The sequence below is a fragment of the Phaethon lepturus genome, unplaced genomic scaffold (genome assembly GCF_000687285.1).
Source record: "Phaethon lepturus isolate BGI_N335 unplaced genomic scaffold, ASM68728v1 scaffold3268, whole genome shotgun sequence".
NCBI classification, from domain to species: Eukaryota; Metazoa; Chordata; class Aves; order Phaethontiformes; family Phaethontidae; genus Phaethon; species Phaethon lepturus.
Genome location: NW_010555384.1, coordinates 36922 through 53265, shown reverse-complemented (window position 1 = coordinate 53265; position 16344 = coordinate 36922). Strand labels below are relative to the sequence as shown.

At 43.6% G+C, this 16344-nt stretch overlaps 1 protein-coding gene across 1 annotated transcript in view; it reads right to left on the bottom strand.

Annotated features, from left to right (window-relative positions):
- The window catches only part of PQLC1 (PQ loop repeat containing 1), a 66995-nt gene that overhangs the window by 13731 nt on the left and 36920 nt on the right, over window positions 1-16344 (bottom strand). Inside the window, exon 4 of the mRNA XM_010292126.1 lies at window positions 9339-9555. Coding sequence (XP_010290428.1) covers window positions 9339-9555 — 217 coding nt within the window. The remainder of the gene's footprint in view (window positions 1-9338; window positions 9556-16344) is intronic.

The window sequence follows — 16344 nt, the reverse complement described above, 5'->3', positions numbered from 1 at the left end:
TCTTTTTTTGCCTCCACGCTAGATGTTTGGGGGGGGGGGGGGGGGGGAATATCAGTTCTGACATTGCCTGCATCATCCTCTTAAAAAAGTGCTAAAAAGAAGGAAAGGTAAGTCCTTTTCCAGTTAATTTCTCTTTCTCCTTTACTGAACCTCCCCAAAGAAGCATAGATATGTAACAAAGTCACTGTAACAGATGTCGATTGCATCTAACATTTCTTTTCAATTGAACTAAATATATTCTTTAGTTAAGAAGTTAACACATAGTAGGTGCCTGAGCAGAAACATCCACAACTCTTGCTACTTCCCTCTAGCTCCAGGTTTTGTTTTCTTTTAAACAGCAGAACTCCAAAGGAAGTAACTCACTGGAGCTGTTTTATCTATTCACTATTCACAAATTCCCTCATGCTAAAAAATTCCAAGAAACCAGAGCAGTGGCATTTTTAGAGCATTTGCCTAATCTCCTTAAATCTAAAATCTCACTAGAGGAGGTGGCCAGACATTGGTTAGCCAGTCCTGAATAAAGCCTTCTACATCTGTTCATCACAGCACCTGGCTAATCCAATACAGGCAGAAAAATCTAGCAGCTCGCATTAATCTTCACAGAGTTTGAATAAAGCCAGGACTTGTCTCTGGTACAAACACTGTCCTCCAAAGGCAAAATCTTCTCTTAAAAAAAATTATATAAAGAGCTGCACGTGTCATAAAGGAAAAAGCTATAGAGCAGTACTAAATAAAAGCACCCCACAACAAAATTTTATCTCCTTAAGAACTACTGTGTTCTAGTATTTTTAATATTATCTATAGGAAAAAAGAAAAAATAATATTTCAGGATATACATTTAATATAATTTCTTTCTTTCATACCTCTCTACACTGCACGCACTTCACTGGATAGATTTCAGATAAAAGCCTGCTCTTAACTGGCTCACAACAGCAGCACACTTCATAAAACACTTCTGAATGGAAAAGCATTCTTAAAATTTGCAACTCTTGGTTCCAGCAACTTCTGAGACAATAAATGCTGACTGTTTCTCCTTCAGTGACTTGTGGTTTTTAAAACAGGATAACCACAGTGATCGACCCAGTACTGCCATAGGAAGAGTAAATGTTTTCTTTATTTCATCGCACAATAATCTGATTGATTGCAATACTGAGGTTTTCCTCATTCAGCCTTTTCAGGCCAGATTTCTGAAGTCAGGCTCCTATCAACAACACATAAGCAGGGTGACTGATGGTGCCAGCCGTCTCTGGGTGGCAGTTTTGAGCCTTTGACCCAATGTCAGCCAAACGCAACAGAGGATGTGCAGAAAGGAGGTTCCTTTCTAGCAGACTGAAAACTGGCCATAGGCTAGAAGAGAGACCTGAGAAACTGCTCACAGAGGGACAACACAGCCCTTCCCTGGTTCTGTCCCTCCGACCCCGGCAGCGGCGCGCAGCCCTGAGCCAGGCGCAGCACGTGCTGCTTTGCGCCCGGTGTGCTGCTGGGGAAAAGACAACAGTGCTCACCAGGCGCTCAGCAACTGCTGCAAGGGGACCTTGCCTCTTGGACCCACGTGCTTCCAAGCTAACCACTGATGGGCACATCTGTGTATCACCTGAAGCGTGGCTTCTGAGACTTCAAGATATGCAGCCCAGCTCAGTCCTACTACCAGACCTCCTTCTTGGACCTGGGGAGATTCCGCCATCCCACAGCTCTGAAGTCCAAGCACTAACTGAAAAGAAAGCATTGCTCCATGGGGTTGGAGCACCAGCTGACAGTCAAAAATGGTCACTGCCAGGTGATTTTGATGAGTTTTTGTGAAAAACTTTCAACGAAGGGCAGTTATTTATTCCAGGGCAGGGCAGCAGACAGGAATGCAATACAACAGACAGCCCTAGAGTAAATCCACCCTTGTGCAGACCCAGAGTTAACACATGCCTGTGTAGGACAGCACAGCTACAGCTTTGTCACAGACATACAGAGGAACACCCTCCTCTGGTGGAGGGAGGTCTGATGGGATTATCAAGGGTGCATAATAACATCAGTGCCTGTATGAGCCCATGCCTCCCACAGAGATGAGGTTCTTCCTACCCCTGTGCAAAAGCACACGCTTCCCCCCTGCAGGACCTCCACAAAAGCTGTTGTCCCCACAAGGATGTGATTCTCCCAAGGCACTGACCAGCAGTTCCCTACCTCTGGGTGCAGCAGCACTGCTGTCAGATTGAGAGCCACTTCTCCCCAGTCTCTACTGCCTCATACTTTTTCTCATGACTACAGATTATCAGAAGGGGAAAGCGACTGGGAAGCAAGTATCTTAGCAGGAGTGGAAACACAAAGATAAATGACGGCAGAAGTTCCTGTCTGTATTGTTTTTGTCACAAAGCAAAAGCAGTTAGTAATATGGGGAGCATCAGATCCCAACCGTAGCAGAGTCAGCACCTCTGCCTCCTGAAGATGAGGGGGAAGTGTGTTTTGATATCAAGATCTTGAAATATTTTACCACATAATATAAAAAAAATTTACAAGTGATGAGCAATGTTTTAAATTCATAATGCCTTTTTTCCCCCCTATATAACAGGATGCTTCCTATATTCCAAAGCTCTTAAGTTTTGAGGTTGCTTTCCTCCTTTTTCTAACCAATGCAAACATAATCATACTCATGATTCTAATCCATTCCAGTAACAATTAATGTCATTAAATTACTCTTTTATTAGGTGACAGGACAGAGCTAGTTTAGTTCTTGAACTGAACAGAGATTAAATTAAGTGATTATTTCCTTGATAGGTATTAACTTGTACCACAGTTCATTAAAAAAGCACTTCTGTCAAGGTTGTAGCGTAATTAACAGAACTATGACTGTACTATTTAGGTTTGCAACCGCTCAGAAGTACTCAAACACTTGAACAGAGCTGTAAGTTTCTATGAAGTACGAATTTCAAAAATAATCAAATGAACTGTCAAAGAGAACATAATGAAAATTTCTGTTCCTTTGACTGGCTTAGTTCTGTTTACTTAATCATGGAAAAATTTCCACCCTTCAACCATCAGCCCACCAGGACATACTACACTACCTTCCCTCCACAAAAGCTGTTACTCAGCATGCTTCTCCTTTCTGCTTTTATTGTTTCCATCTCTTTCCAACTTCTCCTTTGGTCTCTGCTCTCAGAGAACAAAAGAGGAAATTACAGGACCTAGTAGTGATATTGCTACAAAAAGAAGGAAAATTAGGAGAAACAGGGAGAAACTAAGACATAAATAAAAATAAGAAGCGAGGAGCTCTATCCAGCAGAATAGAGATATCAAAAAACTGTTAGACTTGTTCTCAGGAGTACCACAATGCACATGTGATCCTTTGACTCCAGCCATGCCCTGTTACAGTAAACATAACTGACTCAGCTGCAGATGTCCTCTGGATGTTTACCTCAGACACTGATCACATTTTCAGCAGGGAACTTTTCAGGCTGTAGCTGATTGACATACAGAGGCGAGACGATGGGACCCTGTTCACAACAGACTCCCAAAGGCTGTCCTGCCTGCCACCACAGCCACCTCTATCCCATCTACCTCTCTCACGGTCTCTAGTCTCCAAGTTCTGTCAATAACAGGTGACAGTTGTGGTTTAAGAAGTTACCGCCTCCAACCAGGTTAAAATAATTGTCCAAAAGGTCACTAAATAGAACAGCTTAATTCACATTGCTCTCCCTATTAAACTTAAAGCCACAAAGACACTTGAAACTTACCTCATTTTTACTTTGCCACTGAGAGCATGTCTGGCAACCAGCCATTATGGCCCAGCTGATGGGCAGAGGTTCACCAGTTCAATTGCTTCTGACAGTGTAACCATCCACACGCACGTTACTTCTGCACTGAGCAGTAAGTAACTGCACAGAGCAGTGGGCATCAACTAGCCCCTATCTGGTAAATACCCATTTAAGTTCATAAACTTAGTCCTATGAGCAGCCTGGCTGGACTGTTACATGCTCCCTTCAGTGCTTCCAGGACTGGGGTCTCTTCTCTGACATGCTTTTAGACAGAGAAGCAGGCACAGGAAGGGAAGGTCAGAGGAAGTAATTCCAACAGCTCCTTCAAGAATACACTAGCAGAAGTCATTCTCACAGTAGGAACAGGCCAGTAATGTGTAGAGCATCAAGTCATCAACTCAGGATTGCATGGTGCTAGAAAGTATACTTGGTACCTGCAGTATATATAAAACTGCAGTATAACCTGAAAAAAGAAAGAGTACTGACATGTGCATTTGCATGAACATAGTCCAACTGCAATAAGGCAGCAAAGCTGTGTATCGTCTCATCAGTCCCCAGACCCATCAATGTCCAATGTGACGCAAAGTACTGCTTCAAGAGTAGAACCAGAGAGGGGAATGCATTCTGGAAAACTTGTGGGCATAGCCAATAAGGAGGGTGGCTATCACTGGACCCGGTTCTGTGTGATGGCAGGGGAATGAGAGATTTTATTCTACCTTCTCTTGACTAAACAGAGCACTCTCTTGCCAAACAGTTTTAGATGAGAATTCTGCAATTCTGTGATTAATGCTCTACAAAGAAAGTGTTGTTGTGAAGCACAAAGGGGTTTTTTCTCCTTTTGCTAAATAGCATATACAGGAAATTGGAAAACCGAAACTCGGGTCCCCAGAGAGGAGCTAAGGAAAAGCAAAACACTATCTGGCAACGGCTATCATAATGTGGGATTATGGCATTATGATTCACAGATAAAAAACATAAACGGAAAAGTCAAACCAGAACATAAAGGAGGTCTAGTAGGTAAACTGCCTTCTGGGTATCACAGGCACAGAGTTTTCCAAGGCAGTGTGTGCGTGCTTGAAAAATACCCCAGTATTTTGGAAGTAAATACTGACCCACAGAATCATAGAATAGAATCACAGAATAGTTTGGGTTCGAAGGGACCTTCAAAGGCCATCTAGTCCAACCCTGCTGCAATAAGCAGACACACCTTCAACTACATCATGTTGCTCGGAGCCCAGTCGAACCTGACTGGAATGTTTCCAGGGATGGGGCATCTACCACCTCTCTGGGCAACTTGTTCCAGTCTCTCATCACCCTCATTTTACAAAATGTCTTCCTTATATCTAGTCTAAATCTAAATCTACCCTCTTCTAGTTTAAAACCATTACCCCTTGACCTAGCGCTACGGGCCCTGCTATTGGCCCCATCTTTCTCATGAGCCCCATTTAAGTACCGGAAGGCTGCAGTAAGGTCTCCCTGGAGCCTCCTCATCTCCAGGAACAATCCTATGATTGTTTTTGTGGCCCTTCTCTAGACCCACTGCAACAGGTCCATGTTCTTCCTGTGCTAAGGGCTCCAGAGCTGGGTGCAGGACTCCAGGTGGGGTCTCACCAGAGTGGAGTAGAGGGGCAGAATCACTTCCCTTGACCTGCTGGCCACCCACCTTTTGATGCAGCCCAGGATACAGTTGGCCTTCTTGGCTGGAAGCACACATTCTCCCAAGTAACTAGTGATAGGACAAGAGGAAATGGCCTCAAGTTGCGCCAGGGGAGGTTTAGATTGGATATTAGGAAAAATTTCTTCACTGAGAGGGTGGTCAGGTATTGGAACAGGCTGCCCAGGGAGGTGGTGGAGTCGCCATCTCTGGAAGTGTTCAAGAAACGTGTGGATGTGGCGCTTCAGGACATGGTCTAGGGGACATGGTGGCGCTGGATTAATGGTTGGACTTGATGATCTTGAAGGTCCTTTCCAACCTAGTGTTTCTGTGATTGCCGGCTCATGTGCAGCTGCTCACCCACCAGTACCCCCAAGTCCTTCTCGGCAGGGCTGCTCTCAATCCCTGCATCCCCCAACCTGTACTGATACTGGGGGTTGCCCTGATCCAGGTGCAGGACCCTGCACCTGGCCTTTTTGAACCTCACGAGGTTCACACAGGCCCACTTCCTGAGCTTGTCCAGGTTCCTCTGGATGGCATCCCATCCCTCAGACTTGTCAACCGCATCACTCAGGTTGGTGTTGTCTGCAAACTTGCTGAGGGTGCACTCAATTCCACTATGTCATTGATGAAGATATTAAACACTCCTCGTCCCAGTATGGACCCCTGAGGGACACCACTCTGATCTCCATCTGGACATTGAGCCATTGACCACTACCATCTGGAAGCGCCCATCCAGTCAATTGCTCATCCACCCAACAGTCCACCCATCAAATCCATACCTCTCCAATTTCGAGAGAAAGATGTTGTGGAGGACTGTGTCAAAGGCCTTACACAAGTCCAGACAGATGACATCCCTAGCTCTTCCCTTGTCCACTGATGAGGTCACTCCATCATAGAAGGCCACTAAGTTGGTCAGGCAGGACTTGCCCTTGGTGAAGCCATGCTGGCTCTCTCAAATCACCTCCCTGTCCTCCATATGCCTTAGCACAGCTTCTAGGAGGATCTGTTCCATGATCTTCCCAGACGCAGAGATGAGGCTGACAGGTCGGTAGTCCCCAGGTTCCTCCTTGCTACCCTTTTTAAGAATGTGTGCAATGTTTCCCTTTTTCCAGTCCCCAGGGACTTCATCTGACTGCCATGAATTTTCAAATACCATAGAGACTGGCTTGGTAACTACGTCAGCCAATTCCTTTAGGACTCTGGGATGCGTCTCATCAGGTCCCATAGATTTCTGCATATTCAGGTTCCTCAGGTGGTCAGAAACCTGATCTTCTCTTACAGTGGGAGGGACTTTGCTCCTTCAGTCCCCATCTCGCAGTCCATCCACTCAAGAGGTGTGGGAAGACAAGACTGCCAGTGAAGGCTGTGGCAAAGAAGTTGTTGAGTACCTCAGCCTTCTTGTCCATTGTTAGCAGTTTGCCAGTCTTGTTCATCAAGGGGGATACGCTTTCTTTGGCTTTCTGTTTCTGGATAACATATCTGTAGAAGCCCTTATTTTTTGTATCTCTTGCCAAGTTCAGCTTCAGCCACGCTTTGGCCTTCCTGACCCCATCCCTACCCAACCAGGCAGTGTCCCTGTACTCTTCCCAGGTTACCTCTCCCTGCTTCCACTTCCTTCTTGACCTTCAGTCTGACAAGCAGGTCTTGACTCAGCCATGCTGGTCTCTTGCCTTCCCTTCCTGATTTCTTACACCCGGGGATCAAGAGCTCTTGTGCCCTATACAAAGCATCCCTAAAGATCTGTCAGCTCTGTTCTGCTCCCTTGTCCCTGAGGGCAGTTTCCCAGGGGGTCCTATTGAGTAACTCCCTGAAGAGATGGAATTTTGCCTTCCTAAAATTCAGGGTCCTGACTTCACTCTGCCTGCCCCATATCCTTCAGAACTGCAAACTCCGCCGGAGCATGATCACTGCAGCCCAGGCTGCCTCCAATCTTGACGTCACCAATTGGCTCACTTGCATTGGTGACCAACAGCTCCAGTATCACATCCCCTCTGGTAGGGCTGCCTACTACCTGGCTTAAGAAGTTATCCTCCATGCACTCCAGGAGCCTCAGGAATTGCCTATAGCTCGCTGTGCTACTTTTCCAACAAATGTCGTGATGATTGAATTCCCCCAGGAGGACAAGAGCCTGCAGTTGCGATGCCTCCTGTAGCTGGACTAAGAAGACTTCGCCCACAGACTCCCCTTGGTCGAGCAGCCTACAGTAGATACCAACCACAAGGTTCCCTCTGTTGCTCCAGTCTTTGATTCTTACCCATAAGCTTTGAACCTGCTCGTGGCTATTCTTCAGAGACAGCTCTTCACATTCGATTAATTTCTTGATGTAGAGGGCAACGCCTCCACCCCTTCTTCCTCACAGCCTGTAGCCATCGATAGCCACACTCCAGTCATGGGATTCATCCCACCAAGTTTCAGTAATGGTAACCAGGTCATAGCTTTCTAGCAGCACAGTGGCTTCCGACTCCTCCTGTTTGTTGCCCATGCTACATGCGATGGTATAGAAGCACTTCAGCTGGGTTGTTGGCCGTGTCACCTTCTTACAGGAACACTCCTTAGTTCCTTTGAGATATTTCACTGGTGTTTCCCTGTAGGCTCCTATTACCTCAGAAGCCCCTGGCTCATCTCCTTAAGACTTCAAGTGTGCTGCATTGTAGCCAGCACATCTCAGAGCAACAGGCTGAGGGCTCTCACTAGCACCCCATCCCTCTAACCTTGGCGTGTCACCCCACAGCTTGTCAAGGGCAAGCCTGATGTTATCCCTTTTCGCCTTCAAGTCTGGTTTAAAGCTCTGCCAATGAGCCCCACTGACTTGTCAGCAAAGACTCACTCTGTACCAAAGTGGGTCCCTATCAAAAAATGCCTTAAGCATCAAAGCAAATTTCTGAACATTCCTTCAACAATATTTCAAGCTAGAAAAGAACTTAAAGCAACTAGTAGAAGTCTCTCCAAGCCAAACAAGTAAAGTGAACAATGTCAACAAAGGACAGAATTGCTTTGGTTTGGGGGTGGTGGGGAGTGGTTATTTGTTTTGACCAAAATAAAAATTATTCCAGCAAGTTTAAAAGCAATGAAAGAGAATTAATCTCAAAACAATGAAAGAGAAGAGAGTTAGAGTCACAAATGATCACAGCACTCCGTAAACCAAATTTCATGCTGTTTCTACAGATCAGTGCACTGATGCACTACAGTGAACATCTTCTCTCTTAAAAGGCTTTACAAGTTGCCTTTGCAATTTGGAAATCTTACTGTTATGATTGAGATATCCAGTAAACAGTATGAAAAGATAATCTAGTTTAACGCCCCAACAGTGGGCACAAGATTAAAGTTTTCTGTCCCACACATGTTTACAGAGGGTTTCCCTGTCATGACTGTAAATGTCTCATTTGAGCTTTTTTAAATGTCAGTTACAAGCTCTTATACATAAATAAATGTCATTTGTTACATACATAATAATGTATTATGAAGAAGTGAGGAGTAGATATGTGAGAAAAAATGATAAGCTAATATGTGAGTTAGACTAACAGTTATTTGCGGCAGGCTCAAAATTTTTTCTTTCTCTTCTTACTTTTGATATGCAAGATCTCTTTAATCCATTTCTAATGTGTAGACCAGTATAGCACAGCCTGAGTTGAACTACAGTATGTTGCTAATGGCAACAACAGTAGTTTTACATGCCTATTCTACTAAAATGTGTTCCACCTTGGAACTGTCCAGGTGGACTTGGACAATGGGTCAGAACTCAGAGGTGTAACAGAGCTCCCACTGCCTTCAGCAGTTCTGCACCATCTCCTACTGACAGAGAATCTACTCTGACAGCTGTTGTATTTTCAATTAAAATTTAGAAAGATGACATTACCCTGCCTAGAAAAGCATTCCCACGCTACACAAAGATTTACCTACATGCACACACTTACTTGTTTTACATAAGACAAACACCATACCTCATTCCTTCTGTAGACCTGTTCTGGTAGTTACGGTAGAGCTGGGGAACACCTAACATAGCCTCAGTGAACACTGCAAGGAAGCCCAGCGTTTCCACAAAGACAGATGAGTCAAGCCAGAGGTAAGTGATGTAACCGGTCACACCAGTGAAGGTCAGGACACACTGCACGTAGTCTGTAAACTTGCTCCAGTGCCAAAAATAGTTCAAGTCAAAATCTGCAACAGAATAGGAATGGAGGAAGAACAGAGTAAGTTTTCCCAACTGGACTCAAAAGTTAATCAGGGTAGAATTGAGAACTGGGAAGTGTGAGGGAGCCACTGTCAGTCTTTGGGGATAGGGGAAGGTAGAAAACGAGGGAGAGGATTAAAAAAATAAAAACAAAACAAACAAACACACACAAACAAAAAACCTCAACAAACTCAAAACAAACAAGAAAAATAAAAAATAGGAGTCTTGATTTGGAAAACATTTTTTGGTGGGGGTGTGCAATAAAGAAACAATGAAACAAAGACTTGCAAACTACCAAAATATTTACAAAGATGATTAAAGAGAAAGCATTGACCTTCAGGTATCAAACATGAAGAACCCTGGATATGACTCTGGCAGAGTTGGCATAGGAAGTGTTTCACAAAAAACTTCACAATACTAAGTACAGGCCCCAAGCACATCAGTGTAAGTGCTCTCTCTCTTAGGTCATTATCTCTGCCTTCAGACTGCCTCAGTCCAAGCTGCTTAGAAGGTCACCTGAAGTCCACAGCTCTGTTCCCTGGTGCAGTGCAGCTGCCTGCAGTGAAGGGCAAGCTGTCAGGTGCAGCTGGTACAGCTTTACTGAGGTAGGTACAAGACTGCGACAAGAATCCCCCCTAGAACAACCGCTCCCACAGATGTCACTTTTCATTCCAAGGACAAAATGAGCTTCCCTCTTGCCTTGGCAGTACCAATGAGTGCAGGGTTGCACAACCATTTCTACATCCATCAGAATGAAACGCTATACCACAAAATACAATATCCTCTCTTGAGAAAATGACAGAAAGAACAAACTAACCGTGCCATTTGCTTGGCATATTAACAGCATACCACTGGAAGATATGTAGCTATCTTGTTGATGAATAATAAAATATACAACCCCATTACCATTGACTATATAGCAAATGAACAACATAATTCTGAATAATAAGAACTGTGAAATAACTGTTCATTAGCAGGTGCTGTTCATGTCCTCCTTTCTTAGAAGCACTTGAAGTTAAAAATACCTATCTCAGACCAACTGGAATCTGTTAATTATCAAGACAATGAACTGTCGTTCTAACAGCCCAAATATATGCAACACATCGGAACATCACTAGCAGATTTGTCGCTGCCTCCTCAGCAGAAGTATGGAATGCTACAAGAGAGTCCTACTGTTAACTCAGGCAAGGAAGACATTGACCTCTGCTAACACTAACAACAAATTCAGTGAAATGGCAATAAATCTGTACAGGCACTTAGCTGCCTAAGGAAACATATACATGCCAAACAATAGTTTCATCTTCTGCATCTTTTCACACTTTCATACCATTATCAGCCTGACCCTCACTCTTTATTTACTAGTCTCCTCTTTTTAATACTTGGCAAACCCATGCCTCAAGACAACTACTAACTGCACCCAGCTGAATCATTTTACTTTGCCACACAAACAGGAAGGCAAAACTGGCCAGGAGCCATACCCAACCTGTAGTATTGTCAGCTATCACCCAGAACTGAATTAAATAATTTGTGGCAAAGCCAATGTCAATGTAACATTGACCTTCAGTATTTTATGGCAATGGCTCCTCAGCCTCAGAATTCAGGGACACAAGGCTAGACACAAAGTAGACTCAGTGCTGGCACAGCCCACACAGCATGTGAGCATCACTTATTTCTGGAGCTTTGTGAATGCTTTCCTTTATGGAGATGAAGGAAGAACAAAACAGAATGAAACAGAAAAAAGAAGGCACAAGACAACCACAATGGCAGGAAAAACATCCATTTCAATTTATCTCTGTTGCATTTTCTGGGGAGAAGCAGAGTCAAGAAGAACCTCTGACAAGATAGAAGGTACGAGACACCCAAAACTCCCATTCCTTTCATTTGCCTGACCTACATCTGGCATAACATAAAATTGCAAGAAGCGTAACAGAGTAGATTCACACTAATTTTGCTAACTTCATGAGCAAAGCCAAGCAAGTGACTTGACCCAACACAACAAATCTGACACTACACAACTGTTATATTAGCAAGAGATGCTCTCTGGGACAGAGGCATTTGGGCTTACAATGGGGACAGAATAACAAACAGCAGAAGAAAAGAGGATGAAGAGAAGGATCAAGTTGGTGAGGTTACAGGCCATTTAAAAAAGCAACCTCCATTCTGAGAGCTATTGATAACTTTTGAGTAAGACATAACTGCTACTTTTACCAGATTATTTCTTTAAATCTTGATTCTGAGATGTTTTCACACAGCCTTTAGTTTCTTCACAGACACCTAGCACTGACTTTCAACCCTTAAAAAGGCAAGTGTTTAAAATGAATTCAGAGCTTTCGCATTCAAAGATGCTGGGTGGAAAATCTGCATTTACTTTCCAGCAAGGGTCATTCAACTTTGATACAGGGTTCAACAGATACTGTCTCAGACCCATACCTGAAAACTAGCAACTGGTGGCAGCCATAGGCAAGAACACATTAAGCACACTCTTCCAGACAGTTCCAGCCGTAGCAGAGACCCTCTTGGCTCTCAAAATAGCTATATAGTCATTACACCTTGAATCCTGGACTCAACAGCATTGGTCTGGATGGGGTTGCCGTGCTGCCTTGGGCATGCTGGACCCTTGCCCCCCCCCCCCATTAAACCCTCCCACCAGCTGTCAGAGTTACCCTGCATACACCGTGTCTCCTCCTACATTCTCCACATGCTCAAGGATCCTTTCAAAATACCCATCCCTGTACACCAAATCCTTATTTCCCCAAGTTCATTTTCACAATAGAAATGAAAGAACTAAATCTACATGGGGGCGTAGGAGTTTCGGAAGTTCATGAAAGAAAAAAGTCAACGTTCACACAGCTACCATGAGACCAGTCACAAAATCCATGGACCCATGCAAACTCTCAAACACGCAATTGCCTCCTGCTACGACATCTGTTCATATGCGTATTCAGTACTGCTGCACTGAAGTCCATTTCCATTCACATAAGTACTAACATCCCTGAACCTAGTATTAGGCAGCCAAGAAAAGTGGTAATGATGATAATTTACTCATCATCTTTTGCCTGAAAATCTTAAGTATTATCTCTACTATAGTAACATACACAGATGACAAAACTATCATGTGAAACAGCACTTCAGCTGAAGCAGGAAAGTTAATTACTAGCACAGGAAAGAGGCTGAGATTCTCTTTTGCTCAAAACTACCATGATGTCTCCATTTCACTATAATAGGTTATAAGTAAGTTCTAGTTTCTGCTATAAATTTTGCTTGGTAACATTTTCCTGAAAAAAAAGGACAAAATGACATAAGAACAATTGTAGCCTTACAAACCTTACAAAAAACCCCATCTGAACTATCTTAAAAACAAACCAATGCATACTCACTAATTGTTCTACTTAACAGATGTATTTTCAAAATGCAGACGTCTATTTTAGGACACTACACATCACCAAACTCTGCATTACCAACTACTTCCAGGAAGAAGTAAAAGAATGACTGAACTGAAAAAAACAAAACCAACCAACCCAACAAACAAAAAACCCCACAACACCCACAAAAACAAAAGGAGAACAGCATACCTGACCCTTCATATGGGTCATAGTTTCTCTGGCCCTTACTTGAACTCCTAAACTGTTTTGCCACATGATTGCTTCTTTTTAACCAAGGCTGCAGATCATCTTCTCTGACAAATGGTTTCAAAAATTCAAAGGAGGGAGAAAAAAAAAAAATCACATACTCATCACTTCAAGGTTTAGAAATAGACTGTGACTCATTTTTCCAAGTGGCTCCCTTCTCAAGGGGGTCCAAACACATTACTTCTGTAATAGGAGCTTATATACTTTCAAAGAAAAAAAATGTTGGTTGTGCTAAGTACTGTGACAAGTATATGCAAAAAAGGCTTTTAAATGCTTAAAAACAAAAGGGAGCTGTCCCTTAAAAAAAAAAAAAAAAAGTCAGAGCAATCTGCAGTAGAAGGGAGAGGTGGATATAGCTACAACTGTCCCAAGAAGGTAGCCAGAGGATACCAGTCAGTGCCCTCGGCCATGTCACCTGCGCTGCAGAACTAAAAAAAGTTCTAAGTATTACTGCAAACATAATTCACATTTGAAGAAAATTATGACTAATAAAGATGATATTGGGATTTTTGCTCCACCCTCAGCAAACATCACCCCTTTTCTTTAAAAGGACAAAACAAGAAATCCCACTGCAGCACAATTTATTTCTATCAAATATCTTAAAATCTGTCCAAATTAAATCTGGATGCATATCTTTCTATTCCCTGAAATGGGCAGGAACTTGCTTGCCCAGCTTGCTCCATTCACTAGCTCCCCATCCTGCCCAGAGAGAAATTCATGACATGAGTTTATAACCATACTCAGTTGATGCAGTTCAAATGGTAACTCCCAGTCACTAACATCTTGGGTTGATCTGAACTGGCATTACTGCAGTGAAAGGTACTATATCTTATTACCCATGCCTGAGCTCTTTAATCCACTCAGTGAGTTGCATTTTAAACATGTTAATCCATTGATAGATGAGAGATTTACGTTGGAAAATCCTATTGATGCTGGGGAAGGAGCGGCTCAGCAGGTTCTTTGTGCACTGACTGGAGAAAAGTCTACACAGCTTGAGGGTGAAGAAAGATGAGATTAAAAGACCTCCTCTGGAAGGCACATTGCATGTCAGATACAAAAAATGTAAAGCAGGCAGAGAGCATTGCAAATAACCATGGTTAGCACTAGTCAGGTCAAAATGCAAGTAGAAAATTCAAGATTCTGGTGTGGGATAGATGCCAAATGACACAGCGTCCACAGTACTAGTTTTCACTTAAGGATGACAAAGAGCTCCAAACAGTTACATTATTTTTAGTCAAGAAGCATTTTATACCAAGTCAGCTACCTTGTTCCTTTTGGGAAAGTGAAGCAAAGACTTTGTCATCCTAAAAATTACTTACTGTAGCTCTCAATTTCTCTTGCTAGTTGCATCTCATTTTGTGCCTTGACCTTTCTAATTCTGTACCTACATCCTTGCACTACATTCACTTAGACTTGCCTCTAGTCATTTGATCCAGTTCCCACTTTTTGTTTGGTTGCTTCTTGCATTCCAGTTTAATGAAGAGCTTGCAATTTACATTCCGTCTTTTCGAGGTGGGAGAGTTTGCATTTGAGCCCTTTGTTTAGCTTCACCAAGGAAATTAACTCTTTCCTTCTTATGAAAGCTACTGGTTTTATTTTACTGTGTTCCCTCCCACTCCTTATAAACACCATCAATTTATAGCCATTCACCCAAACTGCCTCCCATAATCAAACCCCTGACCTCATGTATGAAAAACACTGCTCACTAGCTCATTCTAAGAGCATGCTGGACAGTCTCTACTCCTGAGTGCCTTTCTAAACAGATGCCTGGGTAGTTTCCTCCCCCCGGGTTACAGCTAAGTCTTGGCTTTGGGAGACTGCTGTTCAAAGAACCTCCAATTTCTATTATCTAACTCTGGACCACAGTGCCCGCCCACCTGACCTGACTGCTCCTGTCACAACCCACTTCTGCACACAACCAAAGCAATCCAGCCTGAGCAGTCAGATGTCCAACGCCTCCCTCAACAACACTAGAATCCAAACCTGATGGCTTAGATGCTGTGAAAGAGCCTGGTAATGGTACTGCAGCCAACCTGGAACAGTTACAAAACGCAGCCATGGCTGGGAATTATTTCAGGTTATTATACATGGTCTGTTTACTGTAAAATGTACACACAGTTTGAGGATGCAGGAGCTGGAACCTACAACTCTGCAATGCCTGTAGGTCTTAACCACTGGGCTACAGTGCGGCAGGCTCCTCCTTCCCTCACTTGCTCTTTTGCTTCTCTCAAGAAGCTTGTGGTCTCTGCTGTAAAAGGGGTTCAGCTCTGAGCAGCAGGGAAATATGATGCCCCTCCTCATCCCAGCCTGGCAACAAGGGCAACTCTTTGGACAGTTGGAAGACACAGACTTGTATCCCCAGACTGACAAAAGAAATTAACTCGGACCTTTCACACCATGAGTGCTCCAAGCTACACACAGGCACTGCACTTTGCAGTGGCATCTTAAAATAAATAAATTTTGCCACATCCTCTGAAAAGGACTTGGGAGGCACCTGCCACAGGAGGCGCATGGATTCTGAGAAGGAGACTTCTACGCTTGCAGTCCTCCAGCTGTGGCAAATCCTCAGGCATTTGCCTCAGGATTTACCTGTCTCCCTGGCAATCATGATTTCAGATGCCTCATCTCAAGACAGATGCAGGATTACAGCACTCCCCACCTTGCTCATTCAGAGCAACTCACAGGCAACAGGTGGGTTTCTCTGCTCCTCTGTTCTGAAATCCCTGCGCTCCCCACAGGGCACTTGGGAAACATCTGGGGTGACAAGAGCAGGAAGGCTCTGCGTGACTGTTACTGGGCAACCCGTAACATCTTCTCTCACTTTCATCAACTACATATCCAGCTAGGCACTTTCTTCTTTCTTCCCAGAAAGAAGGAAGGAAGCAGCATTACAGGCAGACAGTGAGAATTGATACATTTAGATTTTCTTTCTTCCTTTTTTAAGAAGTGCTAGAAACATGCAAGATGCTGTCTGAAGCCAGCATTTCTTTTACACTCACTGGGACTGAAAAGGGACTTGTCATGTTTCACTCATGGTACAAAAGAGAAGAAATGAGAGCTTAGCACCAAAACCACCTGGCTCTGATCCAAACCACTCTCCTTTTGAAAAAAAATTAAGGAATCCACCATCTTGCATAGTCTCTATAA